This window comes from Maylandia zebra, linkage group LG6, assembly GCF_041146795.1.
Source record: "Maylandia zebra isolate NMK-2024a linkage group LG6, Mzebra_GT3a, whole genome shotgun sequence".
Classification (NCBI taxonomy): Eukaryota; Metazoa; Chordata; class Actinopteri; order Cichliformes; family Cichlidae; genus Maylandia; species Maylandia zebra.
This window is the reverse complement of record NC_135172.1, coordinates 42,889,269-42,916,004: the sequence shown is the minus strand read 5'-3', so window position 1 is coordinate 42,916,004 and position 26,736 is coordinate 42,889,269. Positions and strand designations below refer to the sequence as shown.

General features: G+C 41.4%; 1 protein-coding gene and 2 long non-coding RNA genes across 4 annotated transcripts; all 3 read right to left on the bottom strand.

Moving 5' to 3' along the window:
• Window positions 1–730: 730 nt before the first annotated feature.
• On the bottom strand, window positions 731–2,624 carry LOC112434986 (uncharacterized). The gene is made up of 5 exons (XM_076885487.1): window positions 2,532–2,624; window positions 2,337–2,430; window positions 1,498–1,665; window positions 1,217–1,372; window positions 731–984 (listed from the first exon to the last, which is right to left on the bottom strand). Exons 1-5 carry the CDS (start codon window positions 2,610–2,612, stop codon window positions 731–733), a joined length of 753 nt encoding a protein of 250 aa, XP_076741602.1. The 5' UTR covers window positions 2,613–2,624.
• Window positions 2,625–2,729: 105 nt separating this feature from the next.
• Window positions 2,730–3,784, bottom strand: LOC143419215 (uncharacterized). The gene is made up of 3 exons (XR_013099193.1): window positions 3,689–3,784; window positions 2,911–3,267; window positions 2,730–2,815 (listed from the first exon to the last, which is right to left on the bottom strand). It is a non-coding gene; the product is annotated as an uncharacterized LOC143419215 (long non-coding RNA).
• An 837-nt stretch (window positions 3,785–4,621) lies between these two features.
• LOC143419214 (uncharacterized) lies at window positions 4,622–7,239 on the bottom strand. Of its 2 annotated transcripts, XR_013099191.1 has the most exons (5): window positions 6,374–7,239; window positions 5,865–5,943; window positions 5,549–5,666; window positions 4,833–5,432; window positions 4,622–4,706 (listed from the first exon to the last, which is right to left on the bottom strand). It is a non-coding gene; the product is annotated as an uncharacterized LOC143419214 (long non-coding RNA). The 2 variants fall into 2 exon arrangements; XR_013099192.1 differs by lacking the exon at window positions 6,374–7,239 and having other exon boundaries at window positions 5,865–6,084.
• Window positions 7,240–26,736: the final 19,497 nt, after the last annotated feature.

Here is a 26,736-nt window from a genome sequence, read left to right as displayed (position 1 = left end):
TCTCCACGGCGTCTCCAGACTGTCACAAGTGCTCAGTGTGAACCTGCTTTCATCTGTGAGGAGCACAGGGCGCCAGTGGCAAAGTTGCCAATCTTTGTGTTGTCTGGCAAATGCCAAACATCCGTCACGGTGTTGGGCTGTAAGCACAACCCCACCTGTGGACGTCGGGCCCTCATACCACCCTCATGGAGTCCATTTCTGACCGTTTGAGCAGACGTGCACATTTGTGGCCAGTTGGAGGTCATTTTGCACAGCTCTGGCCTTTCTTTCCTACCCCACAGTACCTTCCCTTACCATTTGTTTCCTACTCTTTTACTTCTTCTTTGATGACGGTTGTCTTTCTAGATAAGCAATTTCATTTGCTCTGGGGCGAGTCAATGGCTCGGGTGCATTCTGGGACTGTCAGTTCACCAGTGTGCTGGCATGCTTCTTAACAAACACACCACTACAGCAAACATCTCAATTGTACTTGTTGATTTCTTCGACAAAACACTGAACAAAAAATTTACTTGTGAGTGTGCTGCCTGGTGCTTTTAAATTTTGTGATAATTTGAGCAGCCCAGAAAGCATCCCATGAATTAAATTATGTTATCGTATCTGAACATGTACACTAGTCATTAAATTAGATGGGAAAGAATGATTCAGGGTAAACAACTGCACCAAGGGAATTCCATTTTTCTTCTCAAAATGTAAAATGTCTGTTGAAAAATCACATTGAACAGAGATGTGATTAACTTTTTATTTTACCAAACATAACATCAATGATGACACAGTCTTCATCAGAAGTGCTCAAATCACTCTCAGTGGCATCGTCTGGAATGTCCTCCTCCTCCTCCGAGTCCATTTCCAGGAGTGGTTGGTGGCTGAGGATTCTCTTGTACACGTCCTTTACTTTGAGCATTTCAGCTTTCAGTTCACTTTGTTTTTTTAAAACCAGGCTACAGAGTCCCTTCTGTGCATCCTCCGACATGCCAACAAAGGAGGCTGTAAAAAGAACAAAACAAATAAATATGAGAAAAGTAAAAAAAACAAACAAAAAAAACCTCACCTCATAAACACAAGGAATTAGGATGCTGTAATTAAACATTTCTTTAAAAGGGAGAAGGCAGTGTTAGCTAGCAATCTAGATATAGGTAAAAGATCCAGTAAGACTTTAGCATCTGCTCTTATTTTCAATCGATTCATCAAAAAATTAATAAATAAATAAAGTGCTTACAGTCTGAGGAGATTGTCCCCAACACCACAGATCGCATTCGCAACACTGTCCAGTGATGCTGCATCTCCCTGCAAAGGATCATCTCCTCCTCTCTCAGGCGCCTCACAGCCATCACCTTCTCAAAGACCTTTCTCTTTGTCCGGAGGTCAGCAGCAGCTACAGTTTAACAACATCAGATGGGAAAACATAGCAGCATATTATGATTCAAGAACAAAACATTCAACTACTGCTCAGATACTGGGAGTTTGTTTAAAAAGGATATTTAGAAATCAAGAGCTTACGTTCACTTGTGCTCTGCCAGGGCCAAATATCGGTCTGCATGAGGGCATCACTGGATACGATTTGCTTTGTTGGTTCAGCGAGCTTGTTGTAGTCGTCAACAGCAGCCGCCAAGCGTTTCTTCTCAACTAAGATGACCTTGCGAATTCTGTGTCGCCTCTTGTTGCTATCTGTAAATAATCATAAAAAATTCACACCTTCACATAATGTATATAGTTTCATTTTAATCTACACTCATCAATTTGTTTGCTAGAACAAATCACATCCAGCTTAAACAAACCTGGATCTGATTTTATTCTGTTTACAAAGTAGCTGTACAAGCTGTACAAACTGAGCATCAAACGGTCCGTTTCAAAGAAACTGTGACACCATTTTGTCTGTAAAGACTTTGTGTTCGCACTCTGATGATGACGACAAGCTCCTCTATTCGTGCCTGCAACGCTCCAAGGCTGCCATCAGTTTGATCACTTTCTAAGTGAGAGGAATATTAATCAGAATACAGGATGAGTAACAGTCACCAAACTACAGTGGACTCTGTAATCACTGACTTGATGACATTCATTATAAGACATCTGGAGCCTTCATGTGCTGCTATCTCATGATAATCATGAGATAACAAGTATGTTGGTGTTCAGGTTTATAAAACCAACTAGTACGGCATCATTTCAACCCAGGTTCTATCCAATTTGATGAAACGCAACAACTCTGGCATAAATTTGCTTTTACAAGGCTTATTTTTCATTGTTTGTTGACACTGTCAGAAAGATCTTAACTCTAAGTTCTTTAATGAGGCCATGGTGGGTCCTACTGTTAGACATGAGTGCATTATATTGAGACTCACCTTCAGCCCATTGCTGCAGTGTGTCGTCATCCACACCCAGCTCATTTCTGCTCGCATTCAGGCTCTCCACTTGTTCTCTAAGGATCCTTATGATCTAAGAATGCATTCATAAATGTCATTCATATTGACATTAAAAGAGTACTGGTGTTTTCCCCCCATTACCACACACATTAAAATGGGTGTTGAAAAAATGACCTTTAGATATCTCTGGCTCAAAGTGCGGCCCAGTTGTTCCACTTTCCTTTTGTTCCAGCCCAAAGCCAGGAGGCTCAGCATGTCTGTTCGCCCTGCATTTCAGTTAGTATACAAATTAGAATTAATGAGCAGGAGACTGAGTGGAATCTCAGACACGGACACACACCTGCTTTAGACATGTACTTCGTTGTGATGGCCGCCCTAGACAGGAAACTGTTTACTTGTTCCACCTCTTCTCCAACTGTTGAACCGGCCCCATCCTGAAACGCACCTCCCCATTTGATCTATAGAAAGGAGGTCACAATACATGACTGCTGAATTCATTCAACCTTATAACAAAATGTCTCAAACTAATCCAAAACTACAAGCTGCAGTATACCTCGCATTTCCAAGTGTGAGCCTTTGCATGCATGACGGAGAGAAAAGGACGCATTGACAAAAGGTTCCTCAGCTCAGGGCACTGCTGAGCCACCTTGGTTAAATAGGGGAAATATTTACAGGCCACATCGGAGCAAAGGAACGTAATATGTCCTGGGACGTTAGCTGCCAACTTCCTCTGGAGAAAAAGGGTGTAAGCAAAGATCTCCCCTCGAAACATGTTCAATGCAGCTAAGAGGACTCCGTGGCGACAAACAGCTATTTCCATGCCCTCCTCATCCAACTTCCCAGTGGACTTTTTGGACGACTCCTTTGCTGCAGTCCAAGATGAAGATCCGCACAACCCTTTCCCCGGGACCTATACACTCAAAGATTTTAACATAAAAGACATGACATGATTAAGCCCTATCAGGGACAAACTTTTTAAAACAAATGCATAACAATTAGCTGAATTAGCCTCGAGTCACACAAGACCTCATATCTCCCCAGGACAGCACTGATAACACAAAATAAAAATCATGTTTTTTTTAAATACACATGGTGACAAAATTAAGTACACATTAAGATAAAGTAAAGTAAATGGTATTACGACAACACCAAGAGAAAAAAAAAATATCGACCCATCCATATATGTCCCCACACACACACACACACACACACACACACACACACACACACACACACACACACACACACACACACACACGTATGTGTATATGGTTACGGCATTAACGTCATTTTAACAAGATTAACAGCACTAATATATATGTGTATCTTACATGATTTGTGTGTCTCTGGATGTATTTCACAAACTCAGCAACTTCCTCATCTTTTTCAATGAAGACACCTTCAAAGTTCCCCTGCTCTGAAGTGCTGAACGAACACAGTGACAGTTGTTTGAAAAGAAACATTAAAATACATTTTTCTACAAATCCATATTTGACTTATGTACACAATGCATAACGTACCTTGCATTTGATTGAAAGCGATAAAGCTTGCGGTTTCCATCAACTGAGACGGCAAGCATGTGTGGAGTGCAGGCAGGGCAGCTAAAGCATGGCTCCTTGCACATCCTGTCCACCTCAAACTTTACAGCACTCCACTCCAAGAAACTTTTACTGAAGGCATCAGCTGATATTCGGCCATTGTTTTACATAGAGGACATACAACAGAATATTCAAGGACAGTCATCATAAACATTGATTTGCACAATTTCCTTAAACTTAGCAAATTTAGAAACTCACCCTTCCAGAATGGGCTGTTCGTTCATCCAGCATTTTGACAAATGCCTTAAGTGACATCCCTGCTGCAGCCTTCTTAATGTCATAGAAAGACTGAAAGACATCCATTGAAAACAGGGTGCAGAAATTTAAGGTGCCAGGCCAAGATCCACTACCCAGGATGTCTTTAACTGAGGGGGACCACATTAGGCCACAGCTGGTGCAGCTCACCACTGGCAGTGCAAGGTTATAACGGCCTTTAGAAAGGATAAGGATAAATTCAGTCATGGCTCAAAGCATTCATTTTTTTCATGTTGTTTTCAAATCGGTCTGGTAAATCCAAATGACCTTTGACAGGTGCCCACATATACTGCGGGCCGAGGGTAATTAAAACCAAGATAGCAATGCACAATTTGCAATAAAACCTCCAAACACATCTATTGTGTATGTAGCGTGTGACAAAAGGGCAACTTACCATTTATGGTTACAAGAGCCACAATTGCGCCGGGTGAAACCTCAACGTTACCTGCTGGGCAGTCACACACATGGTCTGGCCTTTGCACAGGCAACAGCCGAACTAACATTAAAACACACAATATATATAAAAAGAATTAGAAATTAACTGATACACAATAAATATACAATAACAGCACCCACTCATACTCATACATAGCAAGAAATGCATAAGACTTAAAAACCGTACCTATTGGCTTGTGAAACTCTGATGAAGGCTGCAAAAACCCTCCTGTTACTGCCTCTCTGCTGTGCAGGACAACGCGTGTGTGAACTGCAATATCACAGTCAGCACAAAGGAATGGAAGAGGCAGGCAGTCCAGGCACCTCACAACTACTTGTTTGCCACACTGACACACACGGTGTGACTGTGGATCCAGAGTAGCTAACATATTGTCTATAAGACAAGGCCTTGCCTCTTTCCACTTTTGCGAGGACACCATATTTCTGATCGCCCAGTGAGTAGCAGCTGACTCAGACGACGTCTCACAAGTCATGGCTGCGTCCTCTTCTCCATCCTCCAACAACTGAAGGAGCTCCTGACGAAGCACCTCAGTTCCACACACTAACAGAAAAAGAAATAAAGAAAGGAAGAAACTCTTCCACAAAGTGAAAAACACTCTAGGCAGTATGTTTCTTAGGACTCCACAAAAGCCCTGCATAACTCAACTATAACAACAAATATAAAAGTAAACAGAAATCACAATATATACAAGAAGGTAAAGTACCTTTTGTTGGGTTGACACTGGCAACATAACCAGGTTCTTCACGTGGACATTGATGCTGCTCTCTGGACACGGGGGGGGGGGGGGGGGGGGGGGGGGGGGAATGAAGAATATTTACTTACTGAAATTCTTTGGTGAAAACAAGTTGTGAGATAAAATCAATGGTTGTGTGAACACTGACCACGTGGCATGCAACTAGTACTTCGACTGGTTGATGGTCTTTGAGGAATAAAAGCTCCCTGTCTGTCACGTTTTTTCCAGCGCACTGGTCTTGGCTGAGGTTCACTCTGTGCATCATTCTACGCAATTAACAAGGAAAAAAGGGAACACCTAAAATACAGTCTATGACTAAAGCAAAGATTATCAAACATCTTAAGTTAACCAACTTAATTTGACATAAACTTTAAAAAAAATTCAAATAACATAACGTTTACTCCGTACAAAATATTAGACAAGCGTGTTCCCTCTTTAACAACTGTTTCCACTAAAAATGTTACCTGCATATCTTGAAGGAGTTCGTCAGCAGCCTGAAGCTCTTCCTCCAGCTCGGGATCCTCTGAATCACTCATTTTCAAGCTAAAGAGGAAAGAGATTTTTGCAGAACTCAGTGACATAAACACATAACTAACGCAATTCAAATGATTTTCAGTCTTGGCGCTCCGGTTAATGTTAGCTATTAACGTTAGCATCATCAGTTTGTAAAGAGCTAGCAGAACTCTTAGCGCAAAAACTGCTTTACGCACCATGTGAGGGTATTTTGCAGCACACAAGTCCTTTAACGTTTGTAATAGATTTAATCCATCATCGTTGGATTAAATGGCTAATGCTGCAGTAGACACGTGTAGTCGTTACCTAGCAAGCATGCTGACGGTAGCTGTGGCCATTTTTAAATACATTACACCGTTTCCGAGATCAGTCACCTCTGTTTGTTTGAAGCTTTTATGAAAAAACAAACTTTGAAACACACATCAAGGTATTACTTTAAATATATGTATTTTTTACATACCTGCATTAGAATCAATCAGTTCCGCCTCATTTTCTTATTCTTATAAATGGGTCTCTCCGTTCTCCCATCAGCCTTTGCTTACACAGGTTGCGTCTGATTGGCTGGAGCCGAGCGCATCCAAAACTAACAGGAGTGGTGAATGAATCTATAAATGTGTTTTACGTGTGAAATGAAAATAATAAACCTAACAAAGGATTATGTACGTTAAATCTGCGCACTTTCAGATCGTGAATCAGTTTGGAAAACACTGTGTGATGGCCACAACATGAAGCGATTTTATTGTTGAATTATCAGTGATACTTTCACGTGTTTTTGTTGAGAAATGTTAACGATGTCATTAAACGAAAGCATTAAATTAGGGAGAAAAACCCGTTCGCGGAGAGGGTCCCCGGTTCTCCAGTTAGATTGTGCTTCACGGCGTCATGTTTCGCCGTGACGGGGTTATTATTGGAGTAAATGGATGGCTGGAGCCTCTGCTCGAAGCGTCTCTGATCGCCGCGAGCGGGTTCATATTGGAATGAATTGACAACCCACAGCGTAACATAAAAACGTGGAAGGGTACCTTAGGCGTCAGCATGAGAAGTTAAGGGACGTGACAAATCGTCATTATTTTACGCGTCGGGAGTGAGAACGGGTTGTTCATAACACACTGTCAGTTTTGGCCGGCGGTCATAGGTTCTGTCCAATAATATGACGCGAGACTGGAGTAAAAGACATCCATGGATTGGCACTTTATTAAAGACGGAGCATGATAACAGCACAAAACACTAACCACAACTAAACAAAATGGCTTCCTTTTATACTCTACCTTTTCAGGTGAGTATCCGGAATAGCCCAAGTATGGGGGTTAACTAATCAACATGAAACATAACCCTCCACCCAAACAAACATACCATAACATTAAAGCACATCACAAACATATACATATTTCCAACACATACTATAAACAAACCAATAACATAAGCTTCACTCATTTCTATCTAAATTAAAACCCTCTTTAACCATACTCCCTAACCTGGCACACTGGTCTGCTCCAAGAGCTCTTAAACAGGTGATTGAGCCGCTTTCATTCTTTTGCTCCACATCCTGCAAGAAGCAACCAGGACAGGTGAGTACCTTTACAAGTTCTCATTTCACATATGTTTAGGTTATTGATAAATGATTAACTGCAAGCAGCTCTAACTTTGGCTCTTCTCCGACACAGGTAGGATGGCCAGTCCCACTGTCTCTTTTCTGTTACAAGCTGTCAATTTAATCGTATGTCAAATAACCTAATAAAAGACTCCATAAGAACTAATGTGTTTTCTTTATTACCGCATTTTAAATTCCCAATCCAACAATTTATTATTAACAATACCAACCAGGTAATGGAACCCCTGGTCTCCATTACACACACACATACATATAGGGCCTTGAGGGTGGGCACGTTAACGGCGTCCAGTGGACGGTCTGTGTATTCAACCCCTCCTCTGGCACCGGTGCCCACCTCTCAATTTTAAATCCATGTAGACATTGAGGATTCTCGGGAGGGGCCGTGCTAACACCTGCTGCTCTCTGGCAGCAGCACCATGCTCTCCTGTGTTTTAAATGCACCTTAGAACAACACGCAGAAACACTACACATGAGCGGGAGGAGGGAGGTTTGGGGTCTTCACACACCTCTGTTCTCTGCTGGCCATCGGGGCGGGGGGGCTGGGAGGAGGTATTGGCCGTCTGATTGGGATCTGGGATGTGGGGCTTCCCTGCTGCTGCGGAGCCTGGGGCGGTCTGCTTGCCTCCACCCCGGGGGAAAGGGTAACATCTCCTGGGTCTAGGTGGCATTTCCCCCTCTGGGGGCGAGGGTACCTGGACCTGGGGTATAGAGTTTGTTTGGGGAGTGCGATTGTGTGTACAGTGTCCATGTATGTCAATTCCTACGTTGGGCGAGTGCTGAGTATTTGTATATGTGTGCATGAGGGTGGGAATGCATGTTTGTGTCTGTGTGTGCCTGTTTGTCTGTGTCTATATGTCAGGTCGGGTCTTAGACTCCACCTCTCTGGGAACTCCCAGGCCCTCCAAGGCCTATCTCCCCTCACCACACTCCCTGCCAGTGACTGATGCCCTCAGAGGTCGGTGCGTTGGTGGTTCTTGGTGTTTGGGGCTGGGCACTCAGGTATGTACCAGCTCACTCCCAGTGACTACTTTGTGGGGCCTGGTGCCTGTTGCTCGGTCAGACCTCTTTCGGGGCAAAGGGGGCTCGGTTCACTCTGGCACAGCTGGCTGCCGGCAGAGCCAGCGGGCACGCCACCGCAGCCCCCTCTGGCTTCTGCTTCGTGGCTACTGGGTGACCCCTCGTCTGGGGATCCTCAGCTCTTCCCAGGATGGTGGCATGGATGCCCCTCCGGTGGTCCACCTTGGGCATTCGCACTCTGGGGCCTCTGGATGTCTGGAGGCTGGATCTCCTCCATGCCTGCTTCATGCCCTGGGGGACGGGGCTATGGCTCTCTCCATCCTCTAGCAGACCATTACATGGGGAAACCTTTTGAATACAAGCGCGCTGATCCACACAGGTGTGCACACGGGTGTTCACTGTCCATAAACATAAACTACACCTCTATTGGTGCTATTTCCCAGCACATTGTGCGCTGCCGGTCCTGCTTGCTACAAAACAACATTCAATATTTAGCATTTACTGCTGTTCACACTTAGCTAGATTAGCGTGATGGTGTTGTGTTTAGTATGTTGCTCTGTTGTTTTGCTTGTTTTCTTTTCTTTTTCTCTCTACAGCTGATCCAGGAGATTTTATTTCCCTTCTTTCTCTTTTTAAGTTTCCTTTCTCACTGTCCCTCTTCCCTCCTGTTTTTCTTTTACTTCATCTTTCTTTCTCCCTTTCCTGTCCCTCAGTCACAACTGAAAATAAAATAAATAATAACAACAAAGGTCGATCAAATGGACCAATACGGCAAGGCCGTGATGATCCATTTGGCAAAGTAAATCTGTTGGGTCTCCTTGTTGGTCTTCAGACAACAATTCTGACGGCTAAAGAACCAAATGGGACAGGAAAAAAACAAAAAACAAAACAAAAACAACCAAGTCCTTCAACCCTGTCACTACACGTGATCGGTTGTCTAAATGTTCTATTGATCACTAGCACGTTGGGTGTTTGTGTCACTATAGTGGTGCAGATGATAGGAAGCACATTAAAAAGGGGGAGAGAGGGTCTTGAGGAATAAGTTGAAGATATGCTTCCAGGTTACTTTGTTAAATTATGCTTTACTATCTTTCCCCATCCTTTTTACATGCTACTAGCTTCTGATGGGAAGGATGAATGGCAGTGATAATGAAAATGAAGACCTCTATACACTTTTGCAAGGAGGCCAATTTTATGTCATTTTGCATGAAGTCCAATTTTATGTCATTTTGTGCTTTGTGCCTACATTATCATTTGCTATGGAATAATACTATGCTTCTGCACTGTGGTAAGTCAGTTGAGCCATACAAAGCTGCAATTAGCCCAGCCCATCTGGCTTGCTGACTCTGTGACAGACAAATTGTGTCATTTTGCTGAAATAAATTTTTGAGGACCAACTCAAACCCAACCCAAAGATTTGGTGATATTTGCCATGGAAATGAGATGGACTTTGAATAAGAGTTCTCTTTGGGCTCCAGCACAGTTTAAACGTCGGTCGGTGTCATTAGGAGATCATGGCTGTTGCTGTTTCTCAGTAGGTTGAGAGTGGTGCGGCTCGCCTCAGCTTGGCGTGACTATCCCCTGCTGTGTAGCTGTATGAAAACGTAGCAAGACGCATCTCATATCACAGAGGGAGCAGTTTAGACCCTGGCTAGTGGAACTGATACTAGTACTCACTGGTACTAAGTCCTTGGAGCCAGCCCCCGGCAACGTTTCAACCAACTGGTGTCTGGATACAGAAAAGTCCTTTTCCAGTGTTGACTAAAACAATACTCCAGAAATACTTAGATATTCATGACACTTGGAACATATTTTTATCATACTTGACTCTTTGCTTTGTGCGTTTAAAGGTAATTATATACAACAATATTAATTTATAGTGATAACAGTTCTAACGCTGCATTGCCAGTTATTGTTACTACATTAGCAGGACAGTTACGTCCAATCAGATGTGTTTGTTTGAAGGTCCTCGGTGTCACATTTCTGTCATCATCTGTTCGAATCGGCTAAAAACATGAAGAATCGTCTGCCAGATTTCAGTGGGGTCTCTGCCACACTTTAGTGTACATTTCCTTAAAAGCTTGTTGGCACCATATTTCCATTAATATTTATACTTGCGTATGAACAGGAGGAAAATATTTCAGAGCACTATTGGCTGCTTCTTTCAATTATCAGTGAGTCGCACACTCTTTGCACATTCATACACACACACCCACACGCAGGCCTGTCTTACCAGCTGCCACGAACCCAGTGTTTTTGTCCTTTCGTCAAAAAGGGCAGGGACTTTCACTCGAACAGGCCTGTGAAAAATATTGGATGATGAGAAAGGGAAAAATAGAAATTCTCGTTCCTTGGCTCCTCAGCCCAGCAGTGATTGCTGCTTGAATCTCGCTCTTTGACTCGGGCTTCCTACTAGTTAAAACTGCTCCAAGCATTTAAACAAGATCTACACACCGGGAACATCTAGTCAAGGGAAGGGGGCAACAACACGAGAGGAACTCGGGTGGAAAGAAAGGAGTTGTTTTGCTATTTTTTTCTGTTCTCTGTCACAACTCATGTCTAACTTGCAGAAGGATACTGTCAGGCATGTCAGTGAAATCACTGGCCATGGAGGGAGAATTTCTGTTACCTTTTATTTTGGTGTCTTTCTCTTTTGTCTGCCCCTTCCTCTCCCTGCGCCTCTCCTTCCCCTCCCCTTCCCCATGTTCTTTAAGACAGGAGAAAGCTTGAAACGGTGCACTGTCTCCTCTGCTCGCTGAAGCAGCCACTATGAGGTGCTTTCCACTTCACAACAGCATTACACATCAATTATTCAGAGGCCCTGAAATAAAGCAGTTTGCCTCTTCTATCTCTTAAGAAGGAAAGGGAGAATTGGAAATGAAAAGGCACAGAAGTGTTGACTGTTCCAACGGTCGTGCAATTAAAAAGGTTGCTCTTAAAGGGTTGAAAGACGAACAAAAAGGACAATTTCCTTTTAAAAATAAACAGATTCAACATCAGACAAAAGGGAAGAATTAATTACAAGTTGAATGTGTAGGAATCTCACACTGCACATGAAGAGGGCTTCGTTTTATTAATCACCAGAGTGAGACTCTCCATAGATACTGTGTTGAATAGTAGACTGGGAAGTTCTCTTGTATCTTGGGCAAGAGAAGAGATGTTCTGGTGTTAATAATTTTATCAATGAAAAAGCTCCTGGAAGAGGTTCATATTGACACTCTGTGAGATCATTAATTATATTAAAAAGAGTCCTGGAGTCGGGTCAGTTCTTTTCAATAAGTTCCTAAATTACTGTTAAAATTTCTCATAGAGCTTCAATAGACTGTTCACTCAGCAGCTGGATTATATTACCTTGATCTTTAGTATATTTTACCTTGCAGCGTCTTACAAACTATGATTTAACGTATCAGATGGGGCTGTTTGTAACTTGGTGCATGAAAACAATGAGTTCAAATTGGATACAATTAAAGCCGAGAGAAACTGAAGAATTGTTCAACCAGTCATTTATTTCACCTTTTAATCAATATCAAAAGAATAGTAATTAGTGTAAGTAATTAGTAAGTCAACAGATTTAAAAAACAAGCAAAAACATATTACTTGAAAAGATGAAGAGATCAATACAGTACCACGAGTGCTGGGTAACCTGAAATGATGCCCTTTATAACTTCACTGACAAAACAGAATAGATTCATATTTGTGAGGTGTCTGCCTTTTAAAAAATCTTTTGTCAGATAATGGAGAGATTGGCAGTCGGTGTGCACTCCAGAACAAAACAGGTCTCTTTCCTCTGTTTTCTTGATTCAACCACAATGTGCTTATTGTAACTCTCAGCAATCGATGATATAGACTGCTTTCCAATTACAAACAGTGAGAATGTGCACGCTTATTTCTTCACTTTATTGAAGCCCCTGCATTGAAGCAGGTGTGCCTTTTGAAGAGATAAGAGCAGCCGAATGAGGCTTCTTGTACTTTGTATTTCTTTTACAGAGATTATGTGTGATTCGACACTGGAAGGGCACTTTAGAGGTGCATTATTAGAAAGAAATACAACCAGGCTCTTTTGGAGTTTGGCTTGTAGTGAGGACTAACATCTGGCACATTTGTGTCCCTGTATTGATCGTGGCCATCGTCAGTCCTTTAGAAATCTACGGACGTGAAACCTTTCTTATAAATTGGGAGCAAGTGTAACATTTTTTGTCTGATCAGGTCACTTTTCATGAAGAATTTCTAAAAAATCACTTATACAGCCGTGTTTTTGCTTCAGTGGAACAAAATGAACACGTTGGTTATACGAAACATGTGCAGCCACACAGTAGCTGACTCTGTACACAATGTTGTTTTTGTTTTGTTTGAATTTATCAGTTTTTCTGTTTTCATTTAGAAAATGGATACATTTTTGCAAACATTTTTTATGAAACTTGACCTCTAAATTCAGTTTGTTCAGGTTTATGAATTAGTTTGAATATTCAGTTGTTCCTGTTTGTTCTGGATTTGCTTCATAATACTGATTCAGTACTGTGGAGAATGTTTCGGGAGGTGATAATAAAACAGTAATGAGAGCCTCTTTGTGTGCCTGTGAAGCTTTAAACCAGTCAGCCAAGCATTAAAATCACTGACAGGAGAAGAGAAAAACATTGATTATGTCATTTCAGCAGCTAGTTTCGGGTGTTGGGATATATTACGCACTAAATGAACCGTCAGTTCGTAAAAATGAAGGAAAAATGGGACGGCACAAGAAACCGAGTGACCAAAATCCCAATGGCCAAAGTGGCTGGGTCAGAGCGTCTCTAACCCTAACCCTCTTACGCCATGTTCCTGGTGTGCGGTGGTTCAGACCAGAAATAGTCTAAGGAAACAAAACTACTGTGTGGGCTCCCGTTAATGCAAGTTGTCTGGCATCATAATGCTTTGATGCTGTGATGGGTGTGAGAGTACAAAGCATCACAGCCTTAGGCTGCATAGATGCAAACTGGGAACTGAACATGTGAACAGTTGAACTGGACCACCAAAGAAGAAGGTGGCCTGGTGAACCTAATGAATCAGGTTTTCGTTTACATAATGTGGGCAGGTGTGCATCATTTCCTAAGGGGAGACATGACAGTGAAGGCTTTTAACAGTGGTATAGATGCAACTTTGACACAGAACACCTACCTAAACACAATCTTTCAAGGTATGTGCTTGGTCGGCAACTAAGACTTCAAAGTATTGTCTTCAAACTTGGCTCTCAATCCAATGTGCTGCAATTTCTCAGATCCAAGGAGGACCCACCCAGAAAACTGACTAGATTTAAAGGACCTGCTGTTACTGACGTGTTCGTTTTTTCCCCCTTAAGGAACTACAAGAGAACTTCTATCATTTAAAAGATTTAATGTGCATCTTCTCCTCTCTCCGTTCATGTCCGACCTTGTCTCGTATCTGCTCCTCTTTCTGAAAAAGACAGAAAAACACCTTCCTCGTCTAGCCTTGATTGTTAGCCTACTGAAGCTACTTATTATCTAAGTTTGGGACATTCTGTTCGGACTCCCTTGGACCAGAAAACATCACCCTGACTTGTGCAAGCATGTTTGCAAATCCCTCTGCACTTCTATGTGTCAATCACGATAATTCAATTCAGTCATAGCACAGCGTTTGACCCTTATCACATGGAGTGCCAACTCTTTAACGAGCATACAGCTTTATTCAATCGTTTTATTCATAGCACTACAGTTCGGTGCCTGATACTGCAGCACTGCTTCAAAGGTCTTGTAGATTCTATTCATGAACACATCAGAGCTATTTCAGTGTAACAAGAAGAACTAAAACTAATATTAGGCGAATATAATGTCATAATTACTAAAGTATATGCAGATATACAGGATGTTATTTTTATAGTGAAATATAACAATACTTTCCCCCCACACTGAGTGGCATAAAAGATCCATTGTTGTCAGTGAGCACTGAATTTGGGGAACACAGTGGCTGAGATTCAGCAGATTGTAGCCAGACTAATTCTGGTATTAAAGTGTGAAGTGTTTCAAAGTGTTAAATGATTTGGGCTTTTAATGGAATCTTCATGTTTTCTCAGTGTGTCCTCATTTTCCTCTCACTTTGTCTACAGGGACCTGGGTTTGGAAGTACACACAAACATTTATAAAAATATGCAGAAAAACACATCTCAGTCCTTCATTACTGAGATTTTCAGTCACTTTTTATAATTTATTGTACCGTGGATTATTTATGCAGCGATGTGATGAAATGTGTACATGTATTTATTGTATTGTGAAATATTTAGTGCTGCATAAATTTAGAAATATGAAGGGTTGCCACTGCAAAATCAAACTGTTGCATCTGCTGGATTTTCTACAGTTGCAGTTATTCAAACTTGAAAACATGCTTATAGATATGACACAGAGGGAAGAGGCTGCCATTATCAAGCTACATCTATCTGTATGTTAATTTTAAAACGTCTTGGTCGTCGACACCTAAGTGAGAGGATCGTTAATGTCTTGCTGTGAAAAGGCAAACAGGATGAAGATGCCTCTTTGACGTCTGTCTCTTATAAAAATCAGCCTGCATTTCAATACATTTGAGAACCAAACATAGTAAGTTTGCACCAGTCTTTGAAATGAAAATGCTTGTTATTGGTTCCCTACTGGACATTAGTTCCAGCTAAACTTTGGTAGAAAAAAGTTAATAGTTTTTATACTAAGAAGCACTGAAGCGTGGAGGCAGAGGCCACGAGGTACGGCCGTGCAGCGCCAGTAATGAGTAAAACACTGAAAATGACTAACGATGTCCTCCTGATTAACTGTTATTAAAGCACATTAACATTAAAAGTTTTCTTCAAACCTGAACTCCTTTTCCTGCAAATCATTGGACGTCTGAGTTGGTAAATCAGTACAAGAAATCATTGTCATCATCATCAAGTTCTCCTGTACAAACAATGATGTAAGTTTTTTGTTTCTTCCCTTAAATATGAGGAAAGTCTCACTAAAGGACACTTTTGTCATTCCTCTGTTAGAATTTCTTATATTTTTAAGGTTGTCTTTATTTTCTGTGATCACCGTAAAGGTTGTCACTGTTGTGTTTCTTCGAGCTTCTTAGTTTCTGTTTTATTTTGAAGACCATGTTTAGCTTAGTTCATGCTTTATAATCTGGTTTCCATTTATGTTTAGAATTGTTTATGTTATGTTTCTTATTCATCAAAATTTATTTCTTTATTTTCCTTCATTTCTGTTTCTCTAACTGCCCCTTAGTTATCTCATACATTGTGTTCTGTTTCCACGTGATGTTACTTCCTGTTTGATTTTGTAAATATCCTGTCTCTCGTGTTTCCCTCTCACTCAGTTCACTGCTGAGTCATGCTGTCTTCCTGCTGACCCATCTCTGTGAGCTATCTGTGTTTCTGTTTGGATTGGAACTACAATAAATGGTTTGTGATTTTGTTGATGTTTTCTGCTGGAGTCTGCATTTGGGTCTTCAACCTGTGATTATTAAACTGGTTATTAAATAAAGTATGCAACACAGCCAAAGTGGTCCGGACATCAGTGCTCTTCTTTCCTGCTGAAACACAGCGAGGGTACCTCTGTCATAACATAGTCTAAGGAGCTTGGAGAGAAAAGCATCTCGACTTCTTTTATCTTCTTGAAGACGTTTTATCCGAGAAGCTTCTGAGAAGAATCCTCTGCCTAATCACACGAGCCGAGGTGTTGTTACGGCCCTAGCAGGGCCGCCTCCTGAAGTTGCCCATGTGGGCGTGTCCTACCAGCTCTCCTGCCTTAGGTGCCACCTCTTTCTATTGTACAGCTGACTCCCATCAGCAATTAAAGGTATTTAAGCCCAGAGAAAGGTGAGCTCTGGGCCAGAGTGCCATGTGAGTGGTTGCAGCTATGGTTGGTGTTTGCAGCTAGTGAGTTGTATTTTGTGATTGCTTGCTTCTGCTCGGTGGAGAGGAGTGTGTTTGGTCACTAAACTCTTCTTTGCTTTTCAGTTGACTTACCGATGACTGAGTTTTTGTTTGTTTCCTTAAATGGTGATAGCGGCTTGCCCTTCTCTTATAGTTGAGTTATTAATAGAAACTTTAATAAAACTCTTTAATTTAACCATTTTGCCTCTGTCTCCTTTTTCTGATGGACACATTTTGTTACTTCCCCCTCATTGCCTGGACCCCTTTTAGGGCAACATAATGGTGTGAAAACAGGTGTGGGTCACAATCAGCCAAGGTTCCGGGTGGACCCACTGTGAAAGCTAGCCCCTCCCTATCATGTGATTCACTGAGGTTAAAGGGCCCAGGATGTGAGTGGACGTTAAGGCGTCTGGGGAGGATCTCAAAACTGAGTTTTTTTTTTTTTTCGTTTTTTTTCAACAGTGGACATAGATGTTGCTTTCACTCCTGTTTCAAACCATCTGTCTTCTCTTTCCAAAAGGTGGACACTGGCATCCTCAAAACACTGACCTTTTGACCTTTAGATGCAGATGTGCAGCTGAGTCTTGTCTCGTGGTAGTGGCTCTTCTATGTTGTGCCATGCGTTTATGAAGTCTCTCCAATGTAGAGGTCTGGGCATTCCTCGCTGCACAGCACAGCATACACTACGTTTTTAACTTTGTGTTTAGGAGTTTCTGCTCCTTAGACTACAGTGACGTGGATGACAGAGAACTGTTACAGGCCATAACATGTTTTATTTTTTCTTTCGTCCTGAATCATAATTCTAGAAATGCTGGCTAACTTCTAAAATGAATCAGCCAGAACACATCGCTTTGTTGAAGTTCGAAGAACTGCCCTCCTGTTCCACCACCAAAAGTGGTCCTAAAGTAGGAGGGTAGTTACCTGAAATGCCCTGTTTATATTCAGCAAAGTTGTTTGTTTGGGAGAGCGGCTGCCTGTTGAAGACCCTGAGGTGCGAAGATTGATATCCTTATCCACTGATAGGGGAACAAACCTGCCACAGGCAAGCACAGCTGTGACAGCGACAAGGCACTGACTCAGCCATCGGAGGATCCAGTAGCTGCCTTAACCGTCAGTCTCTATTTAGAATTAAAGCAGCAATCAATAGAGCAGCCATTCACCCTGCCTCTCATGCCGCCTGCTTCCAAATGGGAGGTTTTAAATCTAAAGAAGCTGAACTTATAGTTTTGAAATTCTTCTTTTTATTTTAAATGTTCTTACATGCTTATCTTTAACAGATGACATTTGCTGCAGTGATGGCTCAAGGCTGCTGCAATTAGTCACAAAAAAACAACACTGTTCAGGGGCAGATTTATCACCTGCAGTCTTCCTGAAGAAAAATAACACACAAGAGCAATACGAGTAATTAGGGTGCCTGATGTGATAGTAGAAACAACAAGCAATTAGTAGACTGATCCAGTGATAAGTGATCTAGAGAGAGACACGATGTGGAGCATTTAGGTGAAGAGAAAATAGAAAAAGATAACTCCATTCTGCTGGGTCACATACTTAAAGAAGGAAGATTTATTTACTTTCACTTTTATTTTCACATTTACAGATTTTAAAGTGCAGGAGTACGTAATGACGCTCTTAAATCAGACATAAAAATGTCATGCCGCTGTTGGATGTTTATGTACAGTAGCAGGGAATACACATTCATCACCGTACCACTCTGATCGGACTTTCTATTCTAGACCAGAAAATCTGGTCCTCAAATGCACAAATATTTACTATTGTGGGATTTGTATAAAATATGTGTCTACGACCTGTAAATGTTGGCACAGAGCCCTATACAATAGTAATATTAATTCAATTTTATTTATACAGCTCCAAATCACAACAACAGTCGCCTCAAGGTGCTTTATATTGTAAGGTAGACCCTACAAGAATACATTACATCAAACTATCAAACTATTACATAGTGTGATGCAATAGGTTCACAATAGGTGTGCTTTCTTTAGCTGCTAAAAACTCAACCAGGTTAGCTTTCTGCACGTCATTTTTGAGTTTCCATTTAGCTGAGCAGGTTAATAAAATGCTGTTTGTAGCTGATGGTGAAGCTGTTGAGAAGTGTGACAAATAACTGAACATCATGGTTACTATGGGCTCAAAGATGCCAAAACACCAGTAAAACAAGCCTCCCTGATCTGCACACCTGGAAGCTGTTGGTGATTTTCCACCTGTGGGTGAGCTGCTAATTCCTGACCGGTTACTTAAGGCTGAAGAGTTGTTTTCCTTAGTTGCTAGCAACACATATTTCTGCAACCACTCCACAATCAGGGACCCTGATGAAGGCCATATGCTGAAACGCGCTAGTCACTTAATAAAGTTTTTTCCTATTACTTTGAGTGTTGCTGGAGTTTCCACGTCATTTTCCTTAAATGGTAAATGTATTTGTATAGCGCTTTTACTAGTCCCCCCTAGGGACACCAAAGCGCTTTACACACCCAGTCATCCACCCATTCACACACACTGGTGGAGGCTACAGTTGTAGCCACAGCTGCCCTGGGGCAGACTGACAGAAGTGAGGCTGCCATATCGCGCCATCGGCCCTTCTGGCCAACACCAGTAGGCGGTAGGTGAAGTGTCTTGCCCAAGGACACAACGACCAGACTGTCCGAGCCGGGGCTCGAACCGGCAACCTTCCAATTACAAGGCGAACTCCCAACTCTTGAGCCACGATCGCCCCATGTTGCTGGCAGGCTGGTAGTGTAGTGGTTTGGGGTTTTGTTTCACTTTTAGTGAGAGGATCTGGTTTTTTGGAGAGAAGCCTACGTAGAAAGGAGAAAACCTGTTTGGAAAAATCCTTTGGAGCCTTGTTTGCCCCAAACTCAGAGAAGAGAAACGAAACAATTCTCAAGCAAAACTTTACCGACTGTTCTGACCACCTGTGGCTGTGATAAACATGTCGAAATTTTACCCTGGTGTCCTCGGCTTGTGTCGAGATCTGGTTTGGTTCTGGACAATGTTTGTTCCTGTAGCCACACATCCAATCTTATTAACAAATGTGGAGATCCTTTTTCTTTAGACTAGTTATATTTAAATTTTACTCGCTGGCATTCATGAAACATGCTGACATAGCGATATAGTAAAATCTGCTTAAAAATATGTCCACCATTGGAAAAAGTAAATTCTAGAAGGACTTGCTTTTCTTCGAACACGCAGAAACGCTTCATCTCTGTGTTCACTTGCAGCTGTGATGTCACTGCCTCCAATGTGGCACCAGGCAGGATCTGAATAGTGCTTGCCTCTGAGCTGTGGCTGATCTTCAGATGTGTCAGGCGGCTTCCTTTCAAAGATCACATGACTGACAGCTGGTAGACTCTAACTGACACTGCATTAAAGCAGGGATGTAAACCCTTTTATTAATCAATGTCTACGCCTAATCTGTGGCTCATTCATATATCCAAAGCTAACACAATGTGACAAAGTTGCTACAATTCATTTTCACTTAGCAGAAATGCAGTGATACTCACTGGTGTGTGTACCCACGCTGATTCCTGATGAAAGGTTGCTAGGTTACAGGTTTCAAAAGGTAAATAATACAGAGTGATGCTTGTAGTGCTAGATCATGTGATACTGGGACAACGAGAGACTGTAAGTCAGTGTTATATTAATAACATCACTGAACTGTGGTGGTTAAGAGAAATACAAGGATCACCTAATGGTGAAGACTGTGACACAAATCATTGCTGCTTAAAAACCATCAGTCCTGCTGTTGGGATGTTTTGAGACATCGCATCCATCTGAGTATTGTTGAAGACCAAATACACTTCCATCAAACAGCAGCAGGTTTCCTACAGCAAAATGAGACTCCTAAAAATGATGACAAGGAGCATGACAGTGAGTCCAAGCTACTGACTCAGCCTCAAAGGTCCCCCGGTACCAAATCAACCAAGCCTGTGCACGAGCTAGCTGCACCCTGTCCTATTCTGTCCATGGAGAGTATACCACAGAGCCTACAGGACCCAAAGGACTTCCTGAAACATTCCTACTATCCAGTACTGCAGTGCAGTTCACAGAGGAGGGGAATAAGCCACAAGTATAGAAACTGAGTGACAGGAACGTTACTGGTATCTCTCAAACCACCTGGAAGGGAACAGTTACAAAATGATAAATGGAAAGATTATATCCCAAAATGTGACATGAAACATCCAAGTGAAGCCACTGACGATAGGGTCGGAAAATTAAAGCAAAGCCTTCGTTTTGCTGGGCTAAAGACATGAAAATACACCAACATATGCTGGCTTGTGCCTTCCTCAGGGTGTAGAAATGCACTATATTATCAAAGGTGTTTGCACATCTGCCTTCAAACACATAACTGGTGGCGTGCTTTCTACCACTGCATCTGAAGCTTTGCACTGTGCTTGGTGATGTAAGGCTTGGGTGCAGCTGCTTGGCCATGGAAACCCTTTCCATGAAGCTCTCTTTGCACAGTTTTTGAGATAATCTGAAGGCCACTGTCGCGAAATCGATCAATGTAGAGCAGTGAGACAAACCACGGAGGCCCCAGAAAAGTGCAATCAAATGATGAGTTTATTAACACACAGGAGAAAACATCAGCATATGTCCTCTGACCAAAATACATGTTGTGGCTACTTATAAAGCAGCAGATTAAAATAGGTTCCAGACATTAGTCACAGTTAATCGTACATCTTGTACATCTTTAATAGCTAAAAGCAGACATAGAACTTCTCTTTTCTATAACACCGTCCATACAAGGTAATAAACTTCAAGCCCTCAGGGTCTCTGGGGCTAATTATTGATCATCTGTTGCCAAGTAGAGTAAAATATAGTGAGCCACCAAATGAGTTAAGGCCTCAGGCCTGACACATTCCTAGATTATATGTATTGTAAGCATGCATTGCAGTTATCCTTCTATGTTCTAGTTTCCCTCAGCATGGATCACCTGGACAGTCACGCCAGTGAAGCTTAAGACCCTTAATGAACCAAACATCAACTCGAAATAAGCACAGATATGCAATGTGTATAAAATACTTCTAACCGCACTTGTAATAAAAGTTAACATAATGGAAGGATCCTCAAATGGACATCTTCAATCAACAACTTTAATGCAGTATCAATACTGTGAGAAATGTTATTAAATGGAATAATGCTGTAAAGAATGTTATTAATGCAGTTATAATGATGCAGGTTATATGGCAGCAATAAAAGAATTTCTGGATCTCCACACCACCTGAAGTTTGGAGGTCTGTAGTGATGGAGACCTCTGCACACTATGCAACTCGGCATCCGCTAACAGTGCTCTCTGATTTTACGTGATCTATTATTTCCTAGTTGAGTTGTCATTTCACTTTGCTTCCACTTTGAGGTCTGCCCTAAGGTTAAAAATGGTGTCTTTACAGGACTGGTTTTCATGTTGTGGTTGATTTGCATATTTGTGTTTATCTTGCTTTAATCAGAGCCCACCGTTTCATCATGAAAACTAACCAACATTCAATGGCAAAAGTAAGACAGCGGCTATTTTATCACAAAAAGGAGAATCCCACGAATGGGATGACCAATATTTTATTTTCACTTGATCAATATTGTTCTTAATCGAGTCATTTTATTGGTTAGAAAATCCACCACAGTGTTTTACTCCAGTCACCTCTGACGAACTCTGTCCTCTACACTTGGCGCTTGCTACTTAATGACTCCCCGAGCAACTTGACTAATTATATTGTAAAAGAGGCGGATGATGCCCCTATAGAAGCATATGTCAGTCTATGCCCTACTATCAAAGACAAAGGTCAATTACAGTTGCGTGTCCAAGGACTCCCTATCATAGCTTGACCTTTCAGCTGGATGTGCGAGAAAACCCACTGGAGCCTCATCCAAATGTCACATGTTCCCTGACAGCACTTCCATTCCCCAGGTTTTTGGAGTATTTACTGTGTCCCCCGTGTGCATCGAGTGCATAGGCGTCATACTGTACAGCCACGCACATGCAAACATAATAGCAAACACACACTTTAGTTTTGTGTGAGGCTATGAGATTATCTTCCAAAGAATAGCTTGATTTATCAAAACCACAGTACATGTGTATGTAATTCAGTCTTTACTGTAAATCGACGTTCAAAGTTAATTTGAACATCGATTTCATCAGTTGCTTTGCTTACGACCACGGGGTCACTTAAAGTTATTGTCACAGTGTTTTTGTGAAGCTCATATTTTAGCTTACTTAATGATATAATTTACAATCTACAGTAAATGGAAATGTTTGAAATGGCTTTTCAATTGAACGTTAGCCGCGGTCGTGGCAGATCAGAAAATAGTCTTACAAATATGTTTTGGAATTGCTTTTCTCAGCAGCGTTTAAGTAATCAGATCTTAATAGTAGAAGGCCCCAATAGAAACACTTGGAATAAAAGTGACAGCACAATCTTCTTGGAGGTTGAAAAGTGACTTGAAGTGAAAATATGCTCTGAGCAGAGGAGGCACATTGTGGAAAACTTTAGCTTAGCTTCACTATATCTGGCAAACCCCACTCACAGCTCACCACAACACTAAACACATTCCCACTGACGCACTTTGGTGTTACTTTCTAATTTGTGGCAGTGGGTTTTAGAAACACATGCATCTAATGACAGAGTGTGCAGTTTGTCTGCTTTCTGTAATATGGTGCACACAAGCAGGATTTAAAATGTATGCAAGTTTCAGTCAGTGTTATGAACATCAAAATGAACAACCTGATGAAAGAAGCCAAAGTTTTCTCGTTCAACAGAAGAAACTCTCTAATTTGGCTGGGAAGCTGGAGCAGCCGAGCCAACGCACTTTAAGCAAAACACATTTTTTCTTCTGTAGTCTTCAGCAGACTTGGGGCAGGGCAACATAGCGAACATCAACATGGATCAATGACAAACGGCTCTCTTAAATACGCACGCCGTCTTTATGATGACCGCGCTCTGTGAGGAATCGAAGCATCACTTACTCGGCATAAAGCAGAATTCAGCACTCGTGTCACAGCCGATTGAATCTTTGGCTTTCAAAGGACGACCCTGCTGGAAACTGCACTGATTTGTTTCTTTACGTTCCTGCTAGCCTGACAAGTTAGTCCTGAAAGTTTGCGGGGGGGGTGCGACGGTTTTCCAGGAAAACAAATTTAAATGAAAACACAAACTGGCAGCAACAATTACATCAATTATCCTGCAGATTATGCATTTGAGGTGATTTTCTGGCAGAAAAATTCTGATATTGTTCAAAGGAATTGTAAAATTAAAATACAATGCATGCCAAAAATATTTAAACAGGACAGAGGTACGGTTAATCAATCGGTAAATAATAATGTATTTTTAAGTCAGAATCATTGAGGTTGACATGATGGGCTGTAACCAGCACATTTGATGTAAATGTCCTCCTTGATCTTTCTTTGGCCGTCCGTTGACTCCAGGCTGTAAGACGAGATTCATCCACAGTAACCTTGTCACTGCTTTTAGTTCACCTAGATGGTCACGTTTGATCCTATTCTTAGCAGGTAAAGGTGTTGAAGCAGTGTGGGGGCTCACTTTAAGACTGATCTGACAGCTAGGCCAAGTGCCTGAGATGAGCTCTGTTAAGCTGAAGTGCAAGGCCAAATTTCTGTTGTCCACATCTGAATCAGCAGCATTGGATTGTTGATCCAACAATGGGAAATCAGAACCTTAACTGATAGCGGGTAAATGTGCACTTTTCTGCTCTCATGTTTATTTATTTATTTATTTTTATCATGTGGAGTTATAAATATTAGACAAGGTGCTTAGGTGTAGGGAAAAGCACCCAATCAATAAGACTGAGGCTTGTTGTAAAAAGGGTTTTGAAATGTTTGCTGGAAGTAGAAATGTTACCTATCAGTTTTTTAACAAATGGTTATTCGACTTGCTGTTGCCTTCCTATCAGGTCAAAGCAGTCTGTCCATTCTCCTCTGACCTCTGGCATCAACAAAGCATGTTTGTACAGAGAACTGTGTGTTTTCTCCTTTTCTTACCATCCTCTGTAAGCCCCAGAGACGACTGTGTGGGAAAATCCCAGTAGATCAGCAGTTTCTGAAATCCTCAGGACAGCCTGTCTAGCCCCAACATTCAGTCACTTAAATCAGCTTTCTTCACTGCTGTGCTGCTCACTGTGAACTTTGTCAAATTCGTTGAGTTGCTGTCATGTACTTTGGCTGATTATAGCTCTGCATGAAGGAGCAGTTGAACAGGTGTGCCTCATAAAGTACATATAGGGTCCAATTTTCTCACTACCACTGATTTTGTACTGCTTTTGGACATAACTGAACCCCAACAGAGTCTCAACATTGACATTTTTTAAAAATATTATTGTCACTGCATGATCTCTGGATCACGTCCTCATCAGAAATGAGGATTTATGTCACTTTGTTATACATGAAGCACTTCTTCCCCCCACTTTCTAATGTATTGAGGGAGAGTTTTCATGTAGATGTAAATTTCCCTTATTTAAGTGATCGCTTTCTGAAGATGAATCCTTCACCACATTGTTTCGGGTCAGTTGTTTCACTAAAACCACAGACGTGCTGAAGGGTGCTTTCACACCAGCCCGTGCAAACGAACTCTGGATCTTGTATTCTGGTGTGAAAGCTGCCGTTCAAACTTTAGCTTAATGAGTTACAATCTGCTGAATTTGATTGTTACAGATCTCTCATGAAGATATAAATTATTTACAAGATTAACAATCTTAACATGAGCACGAGTACATTTCTTTCATCTTAAACATAAATAACTGATTGTATATTAAACCTGCTGTTTTTTTATTCTTATGCCCTATGTCATTAAAAAGTACCACAGAGACCAAACAGCATTACGCATCCATTCAGTTGTAATATCAGCAGGATGTCTGTTTTTTATTCTGTTTCTACCTGGTTCTGATCATTTGTATGATTATCTTGAGCAACATCTAATTCTTCCTGTTACGGCTAAAAGAAAGGGAGCTGCAGTGGGTTACTGTGAGTCACACGTATCAGATTTCCCCAGATGGGCGCATGCACCGCTGACGATTCTGAATATAAATCAGAGTTCAACACTGGCACCGTGTTTTATTAAAGTGGACCAAAATTAGCGTATTTTTAAAAAAAAAACATGATTACAAAAAAGATGTGAGCATTATTGCAACTTTTTCACACTGACAACCAATGTTTCCTCTAATGTTTCACGTGTCTGAGCGAACACACAAACTCCCTGAGCGTCCCCTTGGACCACTGTGAGCAACAGCAGACGTGTGCACTGTGGTCACGCCAGCGTCGAATCCATCCAAGTTACAGTTTATTAAAATAATCAAACTACAGCATTTATGTTAGACTACTTTTAATTAACTGCTTTAGCCCACATAAAATGAAAATTAAAAACAATCTTGTTCATGACCGGTGTAGTACGTTAAGTAAAAATAACTTGAACTCCAATTTTGAAAACACAACTTTATTTTCTTTTTTTTTTCTTTTTTTTATAAAGCTCTGACTTGTATTATGAGTCTGTGGTCTGGGAGAGAGTCCTGTAACTCTGTCTGCAAAATACAGTAAATAATGACCAATGCTGGGCAATTAATGATATAGTTACTTCTTCAAAAAAGTAACTGAGTTATGCAAACAAAGTTATTTGCAGCTGTTTACCTAAAAATGCAGCCAAGGCGTTTTTTAAACAAACATTTCAAACTATTTACAGAACAATCAGCTGTTCTGCATCAAATCTGATGCCACACAAATTATTTGTGCCGCTCCAAAAAATAATTTCTGTCCACTATGAGATGAAGGAGAACAACAGCCTGATACCTGCAGGCCTGACAGCAGCAGATGTGTCACTGCTGTAACACCTGTAACACTCAGCAGGCGCCTCATTGTTCTGACACACACAACAAAACTACTGACTACACTACACACTAACTACACACTAACTACACACTAACTACACAAGATTTGCCTAAACGTCTCAAATCTCTCACATCTCAAACACGCCGTCACTCCTAAAACTTCCCTTTTCCTAAACAACTAAATGCCATGTTGCCATATAATTTTTTTATTGGTCGACATGGTGCATTTTTCCACCAATAGGAAAGGGTGGGGTTCTTTGGTGTTGTTTTCCTTATAAAACGCTGTTTTTACCGTTTCTTCCCGCAGTAAATATAAACAACGACAGTATTCAGGAAGAAAAACAAACATTGCAGATATTTTTATCATAACTCTGGTTTTACGTGGCCGATCAACACAGTTTAAAAACTGGTGTAAAGTCCACACTTTGTCCGTCAGTTGTTCCGTCTGTCCTGCTCACATCTCCAGTGG